The sequence below is a fragment of the Tachypleus tridentatus genome, chromosome 1 (genome assembly GCF_004210375.1).
Source record: "Tachypleus tridentatus isolate NWPU-2018 chromosome 1, ASM421037v1, whole genome shotgun sequence".
In the NCBI taxonomy this organism is placed as follows: domain Eukaryota; kingdom Metazoa; phylum Arthropoda; class Merostomata; order Xiphosura; family Limulidae; genus Tachypleus; species Tachypleus tridentatus.
The window spans coordinates 37,485,949-37,503,655 of record NC_134825.1 but is presented as its reverse complement, the minus strand read 5'-3'; the positions used below and the strand labels follow the sequence as shown (position 1 = coordinate 37,503,655).

The window sequence follows — 17,707 nt, the reverse complement described above, 5'->3', positions numbered from 1 at the left end:
CATTTACATTGGTTTTAGACCATTCTGTACATGAAAGTAAAACATCATTGAGTTTTGAGAACTGTAGCACAGAGTTAACATCTGTTTCTTGTTTGTCTTAAAAGTGTTTATAGGTGCTCAGTCTGAGCATAATTTTTTTTTTCAGAGTAGAGTTATTGCCATATGACCTACTTTCTCAGATGTTCAAGATTCTTATGATTACAAGCAATGATCAGAAAGGTTGGTTGTTTTATTTCATATCTAACTTTGAACGTTAAGCAAAATCTGATCTGAGTTGTATAAAACCCAGTTGAAACTACTTTATTACAACTTATCTGCCACATTTAAAACTTCAGTGATTGTTGGTAGTATTATGTAAGCTTAGTTTGAATGTTTAGTGTGTATATATACACACACAGAGGAATAGCAGGTTAAAGAACATCCAATAATGATAAGAAGGCTAAACTGGATTGTTTTATAAGTTCATTTAAAGTGTTTTTATTACACTGCTATACTAAAGGATTCAAAATGTCTCCTCAGGCACTACAATGATGGTCTATGTTGGGTAAAATGTAATTTGTATCTACTGTTAATGCTTTAGTGCTTTAGGTCCTTTCACTTCTACATTTAACAGACAAGTGAATGATTTTTGGAGGTTTTGCTCAGACAGTGTTTGAATATGTTGTCAAGAATACATCCTGGAATAGGTTTGGTGAGTCAGTTGTAACAAGCAAAGAACTTTGGATCTAAGTGTTCTAATATTTACTTTCATTTTATGTATATATATAGATAACTGTTAGTAAGAACAGTTGTAATTGATGAATAGAGCATCAGTTATATTTGATTTACATTCAAGTTCAGTACATCAGTTATTTGTAAAGTTGAAGAGATGAAACTACAGCTTATAATGTTGTTTATCCTCATTCTAAATGTTATACAATGTTCTTTCTGTCAGATCTTTGTTTTGTGAAACTTTGTTTCTCTTGCACATAATGTAAATTTCAAATGCCATTGACACCAAGTCAGTCATAACTATTTTGATTCTTATTTTCAAGTAAAACCTGAATAGTAATAAGGATCTATTTATAGTTATTGATAAAATTATTTTGAATGTTTTTGAAAACAAGATAAGCTGTAAAATTTATTATATATAATTATCTCCTGACATTACAATATATCTGAGAATGGTTGAAATATATCTGTAAAGTCCAAATCAGCTGATTTGATTTTGTGAATTGCTTTAAACATACATGTATACTTATCCTTGCATTGTATCTTGATTTTTGTCAAATTTTAAACCATTAGATTTATAATCTATTTGGAAATCTTTGTCTAACTTTGGTAGTGTATCTTTGAGGTTTGGTAACAAAGGTTGTACAAACTAGAATATTCATTTTACTTTCTTATGTGATTTATTGTTATTATCTTTACAAAGTAGAATAAGGCATGTTTTGCAGCCTCTCAAAGGTTTGTATAATCTGATGTAAAGTTATAATGCAGAATCAGGAGCTGTATATTAATTTGCCAAAAGAAGTTTGTATGAAACAAAACATAATTGTGTTTAAGATTTGTTTTATCAAGTAAGTTTATGTTCTTATAAATAACCTTTCTCATTAGACTACTCAGAACTTCCAGAAATGCCTATCACTGGTCTAGAAGCAGTTGCATTTGATTATGAAGTCCAGTGGCCTCTTTCTTTAGTTATCAACAGAAAGGTTTGCTTTATATGTGAAAGAGTATCTCTTTATTATTTTCTTGATTTTTATATGTGTATGTACATATGCATATGTATGCATACACTGATTGCTTACTTATTATGACTCCTACTTCATGTCAGTTTTAACTAACTTTATCTACACTAATATGTTACATGTTTCTTTGTGAAGATGTTTAAGTTCTTCTGTTTAAAAGTGATTTAAAATTTTTATTTAACACTTGATCAATTTTGTCTTGATAGTAACCAAATTTTTGTACAAAACTTCAGATCAGACATTGCATAAAAAGTAATCAGGAATTTTGTACCAAAATTTGGTTACTATCAAAACAAAACTGATCAAGCATGGAACATGGTTTGAAAAGCTAGTGTTTACACAAAAGTTGTAATTTGGAAACCATTTAAAAGCCAAAGCGTCCAGAACAGATATAATGTGAAATGCAAACAAACAACCAAAGTATCTGGGACAGACTTTGAAAAATGTTCAAAAGATTGTGTTAAATATACATGACTGTTTCAATTTAAGTTTAATTGGAAGTGCTAAGATTTATATAGTTTTTATAGCACAGATGTTAAACTTAGCTATTTTAGAAGTGATAGATTATTGTGGGTTTGTTGATGTAACTGTTTATGAATTGTACATTGTCATTGTGCAGTTTGGTAATCGTGAATTTGCAGTTGTTATACTATTATGTCATGTTATTATAATGTTCTGAGCTTTCCTCATTGTTTTAATTGACTAATATTTCATCATAATATCTGGAAGTGAATGGAACATTCAAGACCTCTGTTGTGCTATAAATAAGTGTTGTAAATTCTGTTTGAAAGATAGATATAAACTGAGTGGTTGTTACATTAACCATTAAGTATGTATAGTGACAGTTTTCAAATTTAAGTTATCACAAACAAGACAGATTGTACTGAAGAATTGAGAAGAATAATTCATGTTGCTATTTGTGTTTTAGAGTAATTGAAACAGACTGTGTAAAGAAAAAGAGGTAATTATTTAAAGTTGTGCATATATCTGTGATAACCAGCAGTGTAACAAAATTTGTATACATGTTTGACTTACCATATTTCTTTAAAACAAGTGGAATGTGTGCTGTTTGTTTATTGTTGAAATTTATCATCAGTAAGTCACAAACACCTGATGTAAAGAATCCAACCCATACATAAAACATGACATGGAGAAACCACAATAAATGTATATCCTGAAAAACAATAAATGAAGTATCCAGAACAACAGTTTAAACATTATTCAGAAATCCAGTGGATGTAGAAGAAACTTCATTGATTGCTGAGTGATGACTGCAGATTCTCTTTTCTGTTTTAAAGAAAACATAAACACAGAAACATAGTACAAGAATTGTAGTTCATGCACAATGAAGTACACTCTTCTTGGAGATGAAATGTGTGCTGTATATAGAGCTTTGACTTCTTACTAATTAATCATGAAATTTTGTATCCTGAGCTTTTGAGTTTGTTAAACTACGGATTATTTTCTTAGTGTTTGTTGCATGTAGAATACCCTGTAGAATGACAAATCATCAGCTCTTTCTATTTAAAAAGAAAGCTTACCTGGAATCATCTTTCTTAATTTAGTATAACATCCATTTCTAACTGACTTTTGGATACAGTATCTCCTGTTTGATCACATTGAACTGAAGTTATAATTTCTTTAATAAATAAACAGTTCTATGAAATTTATTGTTGTATAATGTTGTGAAGGTTAGAGAATTAGTGTTAGTCTCTAAATGTACTCAGAAAAAATATTGTATTTGTTACTGTTATATTTTAGTATTTTGTAGTTGAACAAACATTTTTCATGCATCAATTAATCATATTCTTAAGTTGTCAGATTCTATTCAGTTTCACAACCTTTTTTTTATTAATTATACATATATTTAATTTTAAAAAGCAAACTGACATGAATTGTAGGTTATGTGTTCACCTATAGGTGCTATGGAACGTATCCTAAGATTATTCTGCAAGTAATGTGGAGACTTACGTCTCCATTCTCCTGTAGAGTTAAGAAAAACATAACTTTAAAATCTCACAATCATAGTCGACATAACGTTTAAAATAATAATTCAAAGTTCATTATTCTTTATAAATTTTTGAGTATCTGTTCATGTTTGATTTTAACCTCTGGATGAACTTTATTTTCCTTCTAAATTTTAACTTGTTAATCATCTGTTAAGTGGGAGCGATCACAATAATCAATCCTAGATCTCCGAACATTGAGCAAGCTGTTAGTAAACTCTAAAAGTTTGCTGTACCCAAAAAAGTCACATTTTTAATAAAGTATTTGTACTAAGGATTTATGTGTGAAATTTTAAAGCTTTTACTGAGCCATGCTAAGATTAAAAATATATATTTTAATTTTATTATTTTTATTTGCATAACTCTTAGAACATTCTAAATTTATATCAAAAGTTTTTGTCAAAACTTATTATCTTAACTCTTTTTTTTTTTTTACACTAAAACTTACTCCAGAAATTTTCTGTGTCCAGTGAAATTAAAAGATTAAAAAAAATTTTGGTAATACCGTTATTTCCTCTGCACTGACTGCATTATTGACCAGTAGGTTCCAAATTAATTTTTTAATAGTTTCAATATTAACATGTTTTAAAATCTTTTCTTTTAATTTAATTTTTATTTCTCCACTTCAGGAATTCCAAAATTTGGGGATACATACCCCTGTAAGCCATGGGAGTGTATCATGGGGGGGTCCTAGCAGTGCACAAAATATACGTTACTGTTAAGTACTCAGTATCTGTAGATTCTTTACGTGTGTAAGGGTCTCAATCAGGATGCAGAATGTTTTGGGGAGACTTGTCTGGAAACCAGTGTCCTACTCTGTACCAACTGGATCAGTAATCCTCATATCATTAGAGGTGTAATGACACACCTTTGCTACAGTGTGATATGTATCATCATGCATATTAGTGTTAAATTATTTATTTGTGTATGGGGGTAATAAGTGACTTTGTAACACTTACACTCAAAATAATAACTTAGGTATTATTAATAAACAAATACATGACACGTGGCAACACTTTCACTTGATTTTTCTTTAGAAAACACAAGTGTTCAACATTATCTGAGTTGAGACTAGATCATTGGACTGTAAAAATGTCACCAACCATGGAGATCACTCTCTCATTGGGCACATATGTTACAGAAATTAATAAGAAATATGCTGAAGTAGATTTAGGTAATAGTTGATACTTTAAGTTGTCTTCCTTCAAACACTGTAAAGCTGAACTATTTATAGTGATTTAGTTCCTATGGTTGTATGAGATTATCTCCTGATCACAACATTTAGATATAGATATAGCTGGCTCAATGTGTGACACAAAAACATCACCACATTTGTCCTCCATTGCACTTTTCATCACCAGAGGCTGTTAATTTTCACTACCAGTGTCCCAGTCAGGATCTGTTTTAACTGGTACAAGAGTAGCTTGTTGCTGATGTAACTCAATTTTTGTTATATTCTTAGTCCAAGTCACATCAGGAAGCTCTGTTTTTATCTAACAATTATTAAGAAATGTAAGCAAATATTTGAAAACCTGGTATGTGGTTTTCAATATGAAATAATAATCAATTTAATCATATTGTATAGTTTAAGTGTTTCAACAATCGACATACATTCAAAAGGAAAAAAGCAACAAAAACTGCAGATGAAATTCAGTGTAAACTGTTTTATTAACGACTTTTCACATGAATATTTACTAACATAATATACAATTACATGTACAATAATACTGTAAATGTTTTTTTATTAAGAAAAAAATTATTTTTTGCAGCACAGGATTACAAAATTACCTGAGAAAGATTAACAAAGCTAGTAACTTTGAGACAAAGACTTCAGGTGTTGTTCTTCATCTGAAATAAATAGCAGTCATTTGAAATGAGGATCCAGTACAGAACTTTGAAGTAGTACATTTCACAATTCTTTATCTTTGTACTACTTGGACAAGTCAGCAGAGATAGCAGTTCATGATGAATTGTGACTTGTTATCTGTTTCTTTCAATGACAATAAAAGTTAATGTTGCAAGGGTAGTGTCAGTGAAATCGTTGGGTTTGACTAGCATAACATGGTTGGAATTTTTTAATGGTTTCAGGAGTTCCACAACTTCATAATTATGTAGATTATCCTCTGAGAGAGTCTTTATGATTTTTTTCTTATATGAGGGTTCGTGAGCATAGCAAACACTGTGGGCTGCTTTCTGTTCAAATATCTTAATAACATATCCTCTGAACTCTTCCATCCTGTACTGTCATCAACTATCAACTTGTGCTGTGTCAAACTGAGTACTTTCTGTTTGGTAACTTTTCTCACTTAGCCCATCTGTTTTATTTGTGATCCTCTTTGAGTTGCTATATTAATAGTATGTGTCAAACAGATAATATGTATTTTAGTTATATACTTAACTGCTATGCTCACAATTAGATACATTGTCTGTCACAACTATAGCTGAGGTATATAACGTTTTGATATAACAGATTGGAGAACATAGTTCATCACTTGTGTTGAAATGCGCTGTTACAGTAATACAGCTCCCCACTGCTTTGTAAGTCCATCCATCTGTGGTAAGACTAATACTCCTGGCAGTCTTCAAGATGTTTAGAGGTTCTAATTTTAAATACATTATACAAGTTAGGAAGGAACATACTGCTGAAGTGTTGTCTGCTGGGGATGTGGTGTCTGGGTTCTAGTTCGTTAATGAAAACCCTTAAATGCTGTCTGTTCTACAGTTGAATAGGGCCTGAGATTAGTAGCAATAAAAGTGCCAATCCATTTTGTTACAGCTTGAATCTGAACTGACATGTACAGCGTCTTTGTTTTGAAAGCTTCAGACAACCACAGCTATCCAGAAACTTTCAGAATTTTATTATCTGTGATGAGAAAACAGCCAAAGCCCTGACTGATACCTTATTGATAGTTTCATGTTGATCAGTGGTAGGATGATGACGTACAATGTAGGTGTTTATATTCATTGTGTTTTCTATGTGGTATATTTTTATACAACACAACTTAAATACAGAGTGTTCGGAAAGTCACTGTGCACTTATATATTTATTAACAGACATGTTTCAATATAGAATACAGGAGGTAAATATGAATGACAATTATAAACAATGTTGAATGTGACCCCCGTTGGCATCAATACAGGCCTGGATCCTTCTTATTTTGTTTCTAAACACTGCTATCAGTTGCTGGCTTGAAATAGACTGAATAAAATATGATTACAAAACTGCACAGTGACTTTCTGAACACCCTGTAGAATGCATTGTTCATCTACTTGTTTCACATTATTGTCTACGTAGGTGACTAAAAAACCCGTCTTTCCTTACTGGTAGCTAAACTTGTGTGATGGAGGCACAATTTTAACATTGCTGGAAGCAATTATTTTGGAAATCTTTGCAGTGACCATGAAAATAAGACAAGCTAATCAAAGTTGCGATTGCTTCTTTATTCCATATTTTAGTTTGAACAAGCACCCCAGATTGGTCAATAGATTATTTTATTCTACATCTACAGTGTGGTTAAGGATCACTGATTCTTCTGATGTACCATAAACAACATGACATTGTGGGATTACTGCCCTTGTATATCATGAATCTCATTATCAGCCAAAACATACAAGTTTATCTACATACTGATGTATCTTTACATTGCCACCTATTAAAAGCAATAAATCACAGCATTAGCCCATTTGTTGTTTATTCTAAACCTATTACAAACAGCAAGTGAAATACATTTGAATGAGTTCGTGAAATTGTAGGCATTTTGTTTTAGTTAAGTGTTATTTTGCTAAGCTGAAAAGATTTTAATTTTTACATTTTAGTTACTTTAGTTAAAACAATAGAAGAAAAGATTTTAATTTTTACATTTTAGTTACTTTAGTTAAAACAATAGAAGAAAAGATTTTAATTTTTACATTTTAGTTACTTTAGTTAAAACAATAGAAGAAAAGATTTTAATTTTTACATTTTAGTTACTTTAGTTAAAACAATAGAAGAAAAGATTTTAATTTTTACATTTTAGTTACTTTAGTTAAAACAATAGAAGAAAAGATTTTAACTTTAGTTTTTACATTTTAGTTACTTTAGTTAAAACAATAGAAGAAAAGATTTTAATTTTACATTTTAGTTACTTTAGTTAAAACAATAGAAGAAAAGATTTTAATTTTACATTTTAGTTACTTTAGTTAAAACAATAGAAGAAAAGATTTTAATTTTTTACATTTTAGTTACTTTAGTTAAAACAATAGAAGAAAAGATTTTAATTTTTACATTTTAGTTACTTTAGTTAAAACAATAGAAGAAAAGATTTTAATTTTTACATTTTAGTTACTTTAGTTAAAACAATTAATGTATTCATTAAAATAATTATTTTTACTCATTATATACTGGAGCTTATTTTTCACTGAAGTAAAAGTCAAAGTAAAAATCTCATTGAGCCTCACAAAAACTATTAGTGACTAGAATAGAGTGTTGAAAATTACCATAACTTACCTGGATTTTTATGTAAGCTATAAATAATAAAACTTCCATTAGATGTTCAGTGTAGGATCATGATGGTCAGTGGCAAAGAAACTGAAGGTAATTTATATACAAGTAAAAATGAAATAGCTGTAATAAGCCTTATGTGGAGAAGAAGCTGTTTACTTTGTGTTTCTAATTCATTAAAAATTGCACCAGTGTATCTGTAAAGCTAGAAAATTATAAAGTGGAGAAATCTTTAACACAATATAACATTAAAATCAAATTTGAGAATTTTTAAATGTTTTATTTAAGTTAATGATATAAAACTTGTATAATTTAAGTATTCTATTATAAACTACATTTTCATCCCAAATTTATTGACATGCATTGGAAATAAATTTGTTTAATAAAATTTTAAATGTAAGTTGTTGCACAGTAGAAGGATATGACACATGCAACAGAGCCATACCTGAATTGAATGCAGAGGGTTACATAATATTGAATAGAAAATGTTTGTTTATCATTTAAGCTGAATTAAATTTTATGTACCTTGAAAGTTTAACTTCAATTTATTGAATGTTGTTTTTCAGTTTTCAGTCACATAAAGTGTAAAACATAGTTTTATGTTTTTATCAAGTATGTAATAATAATTAAAAAGTAGATTAATGAAAAAATAATACTTAAATATTATATATTCAAAGAAAAATATATATTTTTCAATTTATAAGTAAATATTCATTACAATATGTATTGTTCAGTTATTTCATATAAAACATTTAATGATTAATAAAATGTAACTCTTAAAAAGCAGAATTGTTTTTAACTTTTCTGAACTTGTAAAATTTAGATAGTGTGATATTAACAGACTATACAACAATGAATAGAGTTAAGCATGTTCCATTGGCTAGTGTGTTGGACTGTAGAACTGTTGGTCCATTGTTTGCATTTAATCATTGCAAAAAATAATAAAAAATTGCACAATGCACTTTTGGGTGTGGGGTAACTTATAAAGGTGATGATTAAATCCCACTAGGTGATTGTATAAAACCTGGTATTGGTTTGTGTTGATTAGCTCCTTTTGTCTAGTTTCTCAACTCAGAAGGTGGTGGCTATGACTAACACAGTTAATAATGTTTGATTAGTTTTAGGTAAGTATTTAAAAGTTACAGTATCACAGTAAAGCCATTAAAAACCTTGAATGAAATAAAAGTATGTCATAGGAATAATTAAAATCTTTATATATTGTTAAAGTAAATTTTAATTTGTGTGTATTATTTTATTGCCTTATAAGAATGTAACTTACAGTTACATGGAGAGCTTAAGTAGATTTTATGTAGTTTCTGTTACATCATCTTCCACCCTTCCAGTCTAAGCATGGCCTTGAATATTATTTCTCTATCAAAACAAAGATCTGAATGACCTCTTTCAGGTCAAGACACAAGATAGTTTGTTTTGTGACCAAAACAACTTGCTATGGGACATACTGTGTGTTATTAAGAGAAGTAATAGTTTAGTGATTTTCCATCTTCTGTATCTTGGACTGTGGTAATCCAAGCTATCACATATTGTCAGTGGATGTACTGTACTGAACTTTTACTTCATGTACCAAATTTAAAGGTAATACATTAAGAAGTAACTGAGATATAATATTCCCAATTCTGATTTTCTTCCTTTTTTTTTTCTTCACACTAAAAGTGCATAAACTTTATTTCAAAGAAAAAGAGAAAAAAAAATAACTTTTTTGGAATTTTTTTTTCAAATCTAGTACACTGATAGATTCTTTCAAACTGCAATTAGGAGTCTTATTTGGTGGAAATATAATCCTACTTTGCAAAGTTATTCAACAAAAAACACTCAAATTTAATGAAAACTTTGCAAAAAAAAGTCATATGAGCTATTGGTCTAACATTTCTACAACAGCCTCGCATAAGAATAAAATTGGTCTGTTTTTAGTTTTTTGTCACTTAGATTAAAGATTGCTGATTTAGAACAGCAAAACTATAAGGTGAAAGGATATGGGAATACAGTTAGGACAAGCAAAGAACATTAGCAGTTTCTAGCTCAAGTTTTAAAAGAATCAGGTGGATGGTTTTAACTTTTCAATGCAGATTTACTAAATTTTGTGAAATTTATCCTAATTAATGAACATTATTACTGTGTGATATTAGCTTAATCAGTCAGCCTAAATATTGATGCATGATTGCTTGGAGGTGATAGTGAGGAACTGTTAATTTAAATTTCATGGTATTACTATAAAGGGAGCTGTTAACATGGTTTTAGAGAGGAAAACTACCACCATATATTTTAAAGGATCTGGTTGACTCTGTAAAGTATAGGTCTTTTCCAAATAATAGGGTTGTGATCCAAAAACTAAATGTGATTTACTCTTGATTGATACTTTCTATTTTTGCTGTGGTTTGTTGGTTGGTATTAACAAAAAAGTCATGATATCTAATCAAAAACATCCTAGGAGTGTGAAAAAGAGTGACCAAAAATATTGAATGTGCAACTTGAAGAAATTAAAATTGATAGTCATATTGATAGCTGCACTTAAAGCATTGATAAGAACCTTATAGCAAATATTTAATCATTAGTTAACCAGACTGCATATTTTACTTTACCTACTGTCATGCCCTATGTTGAAAAAAATACAGCCTGGCTAATTAATGAATGAATATTTGAATTAAACTTCTTATCAGTGTTATAAGTGTAGCTACCAGCTTAGCCATCAACGTTGATTTCACTCCTTAAAGTCGCATGTTAAGTCTTTTTTTTGCTGCACCTTTTTTTCACATGTAAGATGTTTTTAATTAAATTATAAATAACCAAAACATTATAGACTTAGCTGTCAATAATTGAATTTTGATAAAGAAACTGGCCATAAAATAAAGTCTGCAACAAGTTGTGATTATATGTATATGTAAGCATTTTACTTGAATGATTTTCTTTCACATTTAATATTATCTGGTACTTACTCTTATTGGTATATTTCTTAATTTCGTAAGATTATTTATATACATTACATTTGATAACTTTTTCTCTCTCATTCTTTTAGGTGCTGGCTTGTTATCAGATGCTGTTTCGTCACCTGTTTTATTGCAAGCATGTGGAGACGTTGCTTGGAAGGTGAGTATTACCACCTTTTAGAGTCAGCTTCTTCCAGGTGCAAAGCTTAGTTCTATGTGTATGCATTTGTTTTGTTATCAGAACTTCAAAGATATCTTGAAAGACAAATTCCATAAAATCTACAGTTTTGCTCAAGCAACATACTTCTGTTGCACTCATTGGTTTTTAGTTGTACCCTTATGATAATTTAAAGTTATTACACTGAAAATTAGATTTCAAATTATCACATTTGTTTCTTTCTTAGTGTTTACAACTGAAAATATTGTCTTTTTTTCGTATAAATCCTTTTTAAATTTTTGAAACATTAAACCTATGATATTTTATAGTATGTTAGCTTTTATATATGTGTATGTACATTATATGTACATGTACATAATATGTTTTATACTTAATTCAAAATCAGAACTGAGTAGTTCTTTTAGTTTTATTTCACTCATAGTTTCTCAATTTTATTCTTAATATATTAAAGGGATTACTTGAAAATTTAACCATTTCTCAGAATTTTTATGTTAAATCTGAAAATACATTTTGTTTTTGTCTGATTGCTCTAGCATTATTTGCAGAGAATATCTGTGTCATTGGTTAAAAAAATTGTTTAAACATATTATTTGTCCACTATATGTAAAAATTTAATTTAATCCTAAATTTTTTCTAAAATAATTTTGTTATTATATTACTAATTTAATGTCGTTTATTTGTGTGGTCTCTATTTTTAAGTAATTAAAAAGTGCTGTCACAAATTACAATAATTATAATATTCTATTTTGCAATTATTACTTTACAGAAGGGACTCTCTTTCTTATTTGTCTTGTTCAAAATTTTTAGTGTAACTTAATTCACACTCAGAATTATATTTCAACACTTTGTGATGTGACCCATAAAATTATCACTAATTTTAAGTAACATTTTTTTTTCTGAAGATCATTAATCTGAGTTTTGATTTTGCTTCCAAGGATCATGATAAACAATATACTTTTGAATTATTCATAATTGTTTACTGGATTATAATGCAAAAATAATATGTTTGTAATGTAGTGTATGGACATTGAACAAGGTAGCAAAATCATTTAGCCTGAATGCTTCATGTTCCTATGCTTCAGCCTTTGCTCTTCGACAAAGAATGTTAAACTTTGTACAGAATCTAGAATATTATATGATGTTTGAAGTTGTTGAGCCCAGTTGGCATGTCTTTCTCACCAAGATGCATGAGGTATGCTATTAGTTTATACAATAATAATAATGGTCTAGAAAGCATTGAAAAATATTTGATACAAAACCTATGTCAACAAAACAGCACAGAAATAACCATGTAAAAATGAACTTCTTATACTTCATGAAATTAAAAGGATTTGTTATAGAAAATATGAAAAAAAAAATTTTGTTTTAGAAAGAGCATAAATACAAAATAATATATGAAATAAATTAACACCTTCTTTAATCCAGTCAACTGGATATTATTTTATTTAGATTATTCATTAACAGGTGTAGACAAAGTTATTTTTTATAATTTTTATTTGATAAATTCTTTCAACCATTTTCATACTGTTATGAGCATTAAGGTTTTATTCTGTGTGAAAACAAGCAAGTTGTTGAACATTTTCATTGATTTTATGTGACTTTGGGTCTCCAGACATTTTAAGATATCCACTGATTTTAGAATTTTTCTTGTTCATGTTTTTATAGACTTGGTGCATAAGTACACGGTTTACTTCCTGTTGTTTTTTCCCATTTCTTTTTTTCTGATATTATATTTTCTACCACTTTTTTTATTTGTATTATTGTTACAGGATAGTGCAATACTTTGTAACACTTAATTTACCTGGAAAGGAAATAGCTTGTTATTGGTATAACTGTGCTATTTAACATTTATCACTATTTTGAGAATTGAAACTTTCCTATAGAACACTAGGTTATAATGATGATATTCAGTGTGATATTTCTCAATTCAATTGTTCTTGGTTGGTTTTCCAGTTAACTCTATTTATATACTAACAGTGACTGGTATATTTATCTGCCTGAAGATGAGCAACTGTACATCATGTAATCAACTATTTAATGTTAAAATTAAACTGCTGGGTATTACTGTGATGCTTTTTTAGTATTATCTAGGCCAGTGGTTCTCTTAAAGTGTATAAGAAAGTTTGAGGCTCCACAACGTATAACTTTGGCATGATGAGCGAAAAACATTGCTTTAGTAAAAACAACATTATCTCTTTTTGATATACTGTATCATTTAATTAATTCAACATAATTTTTATCTTGCTAATTGTGTATTCAGAATTAAATTTAATTAAGCATTTTTGTTTTTGACACAATTTTTAGCAGTTCTCATAAAAAGCTGCACTGCTATTCACACTTTAGAAAAAAAAAGTATGTTATTCATGGAAACTTGTGACACCCAACCAAAATCATTAATATTGATATAAACAAACTTCTTTGAGATGGTTTTTAATACATATATAAATTGGCTAAGTATTTCATTGAAGCTTATAGAGAAAACTAACAAGCAGTATTATTATTTAAGTATGGCAAGTACTATGTACTATGAAAAATAGCAGCTCATATTAGAGATTATGCCAAGTACTGCAAAGCTAAGAACTGTAGCATTCAGTAACTTCAAGTTTCAACTCTTAGTTTAGGTTTGTGATCTGTATTTTTGCATAAAATCTCCAACTTTGTAAATTCTACATTTTTATATTTTGTTTTAATTTTAAATATTGGTTTTACCTTTTTTTGTAGTTGAGAAGCTTCTCTTCAGATTTAAATGTGGACTTTTGTAATATTTACCAAAAACATTAAGGAGATCAGTTAGTATTTCCCTCCTGAGCAAATGCATATTTTTTTCATCTTAATTTCTAAAACAAGATGATTAGTTGAGATGTAAATGAAATATTTTTAGTAGTTAGAGGTTATCTCAATAAATACATTAAATATTTGGGCATACAATTTGAATTGTTATAACTAATTTAGTAGCATTTTTAACTGTAATATCTGTGTAGGTAACCAATGTGGATGATGTTCTTCACTGCCATGGTGACTTCATTGACAGCTGTCTGAAAGACTGCATGCTCACACATCCAACACTACTTCAAACTGTTGTTAGATTACTGAAGCTGTGTGTGTCTTTTAGTGGTTTTATGAAGGTAAGGTCATTTGTGGAAAGTAGCTGTACCCATGAAATTAGAACAATATATGTGTTTTACACTCAAAATTAACTGTAAAACTAAAACAACCTACATTTTTTACACAAGAATGTTACTGTTCCAGTGAAACTAGAATAATGTAAATGTTTAATGCTAGAAAGTGACTTTGCCCAGGAAGCTAGAATTTTGTACATGGCCAGTTTTACTCTAAAACATTCACATGAAATAAGCATAATATATATTGTTTTAGAATAAAAAGTGAGTTATTCCATCAAAGGACACAATTGTATATGGTTTCTGAATCAGTTTTTCACCTATTGTAAATTGTATTCCAGTAGTACTTTGAAAAATAAATTGCACATTCTGTTAAATAGTTTTCAGTTCTTAGTATGGTGTGAAGACTTTGCTAAACAGAGAGTTTGTCTAACAAGCAATAAAACCTAATTTTGTGTAAATGTAAGTGAATTCACATAACAGAGAGAATGTAATTCTATACTCAATGATAAGCTTGCCCAATACATTTATAATGTGATCAGCATTTTAACCTGCTCCCATTTTTTCTGGAATATTCTTGATGGGCATATGTATCCCACTGTACAGAACACTTCATAAGGAATGAAACAGTACCTTTATGAACAAGAAAACAGAAAGTATGCATTAATTTTTTTTTCTATTATAAACAAGAAGGAATAACATATTCTGTTTCCATTTTACTTTGTCAGCTGGAAACCTTTTTTGAGAGTGTAGAAAACTAATTATTATGGATTTTTCATAACCTAAATCTATTGTGCTTTGCTAAAAGTAATGTGTACAGACTAGAATGCAATTCATGATTACCATACTAATATGTAAGTTGCCATTTTAAAACACATTTGTAATTCCCATTACTTAAACTTTTAAGTTTGTAGATTTAAATAACTGACATTAGGAAGCTTTAATAGTTTCTATCATTGCCAATAGGTCATGGGTTTATTAATTTCTGACCTTAACACAATTTCACCTAACTAACTGATCTAGTGAAATTATGGTAGTTATGAAAGATATTTTGCTGCACAGCAGTGTATGTCTGTCTGTGTATGAATATATTTAAATAAAGGATTTAAAATAAGTCCTCTGGTTTTTATCATCCAATTGTTATGTTTTCATTTGAATAGAAATAGTTTCGTTGGTTTTGTAAATAATTGCTTCTGAGCTATTTTTCCATATCTAAATGTGAAATAATATACAGAAATATATGGATGCATGAACCATATTTTTCTAAAATCATATTTAGCATTAAATGTGTCTTAAAGTGTTTGAGAAACGATGTGAAAACTCGTAATTTCTGTGTATATTTTACTTAATTCTGAAAAGCTGCTGCTGTGAAGAACAAATATTTATTACTTTACACTGTTTTGTGTTGTAGTTCTTTGTTAAATCAGGAGTCTCACCAAGTTTTGAGAATAAAACAGTAACACAAGAGGGGAATTTCAGAAAGCTCACTCGCTTACTCTCAACCAATAAATACTAGCATTATAAAACTATAAAAAAAAAGTTTATTTTCAAAAAGCAAAATATTTGTTTTTTCATTCTATTGCATAATAAAAAATATAATTATATTACAAAAATGAAATAATATATGTCTTTTAAGTGTGTTTGAAAGAGTTCAAGTCACTATGGCTGTTGTATAGATATTGATTTTAGCAAAATACAAATTACTTGCTCATGTGTACTACTTTAAAATACACACTTTCTACAAACATTTATTTTAATAAAGAATGCCTTTATCTTTTACTTTTGTTGTGAAAAACTGAAAATTTACAAGTAAAAGTAGCTAAGCTATTAAAACTATTTAGTCATTTCATTGTATTTTGTGATCTCAACCTTATGTACTTATTAAAATAGTCTATAAAAGTGAAATATTGTGGGTTTACTATAGAAATATTAAACTGATTGTTACAGTCTTAAAATAACAACTGCTTAAAAGTTACTTTATTTTTATAAAGCTTCCATGCTTGTTTAGTCTAAATTTATGTTCATACTGTCAGTCAGGTGTGGTAATCAAACCTGTGCAGACTTCTTTAATTGTTTATGAGATAAATATTTTAATTCAGACCACTGATAAATAATTCATTCCTTACTAGCTAGGCTCTCATTAATTCTCCAACTAATCTTATTTACACTGTTTTTGAGTTTGATTAACAAATAACTGTGGTACTGTGTTCCTCCAGATGGTGGTTTAAATAAACATTTGAAAAATGCTTCAGAGCAGCATCTAAGATATTATCTAGTCAAGAAAAAATGGAAGAAATATATGATAACCCATTCCACACCTTAATTTTACCACTTGTACAATTATTGTTATTTATTTTATTCTAACTAATTTTGGATAATTATTATTTGTATGAATTGTTACTTTGGAAACAAATTTTTAACCCTTATTTTTTCAGAGGAGTCATAAACATGCTGTGGAAGCAGAACTTTCTATCTTAGGAGACAGCATGCTCTATTCAGTTGCAGAAGAGACTGGAATTCAGGTATTTATGTAATTTCAGAACATGAACAAGTTAACATTTTTCGGTCCTTGTCTTCTAGTATTAAATGCATGTGTAAAAACCAATCTTATGTTTTGTGTTGGTTTCTTGTTTGTATAGAAACTGAAATGTGTGTCAAAATTTTGATTTCTGTCAATGTTGATACTCATCTAAGTAAATGTCTTTTGCATTGAATATCTATCAAAACTAGCTTAAAGTATTATTTTGAACTCTGATTTGATGTTTTAATGTTTCATGAAGTTACTAACAAGGTTTGTGTTCACATGTGTCTGTATAAGTTTTACTTTTTTTACAATGAGTCTGGGTATATTCTGAATATCAAGTTTAAAACATTTGTATCTTGATAGTGAAGGTCACATGGAGTTTAATTTCTTTGTTTTGCTTTTGCTAATATTGGTCAAGTTTGTTTTAGTTATACCTTAAATTTAAATGTAGCAGACTGCTTACATACAAAAGCATGGAGCTATTTTCTTTTTTTAATAAGGTATCTCTGTTAGTCATGAAAGTTGAAGTGATCCCAATATCTCGGTTAACTAAGGTCACAGTGTTAGTTTTTATAGTCAACCTTGGTTAGATTTCATAAATTCATTTATATGTCAGTTCTAGGTTATTCTGTGTGTGAGAAATAAACTTTATCAAATTCTGTTTAATGACTATTGGAGTTGTATATTTTACTGCCAAGATAAGAATTTACTTTCCTGTTTTTAATGCT

General features: G+C 28.9%; 1 protein-coding gene across 3 annotated transcripts in view; it reads left to right on the top strand.

The window, feature by feature from the left end:
• The window catches only part of LOC143246311 (gamma-tubulin complex component 2-like), an 88,887-nt gene that overhangs the window by 64,360 nt on the left and 6,820 nt on the right, over positions 1 to 17,707 (top strand). For all 3 annotated transcript variants that reach the window (XM_076492823.1, XM_076492813.1, XM_076492831.1), the window contains 6 exons: positions 146 to 219; positions 1,597 to 1,694; positions 11,248 to 11,318; positions 12,354 to 12,528; positions 14,318 to 14,461; positions 16,891 to 16,977. In XM_076492823.1, the coding sequence (XP_076348938.1) occupies positions 146 to 219; positions 1,597 to 1,694; positions 11,248 to 11,318; positions 12,354 to 12,528; positions 14,318 to 14,461; positions 16,891 to 16,977 (649 nt within the window). The remainder of the gene's footprint in view (positions 1 to 145; positions 220 to 1,596; positions 1,695 to 11,247; positions 11,319 to 12,353; positions 12,529 to 14,317; positions 14,462 to 16,890; positions 16,978 to 17,707) is intronic.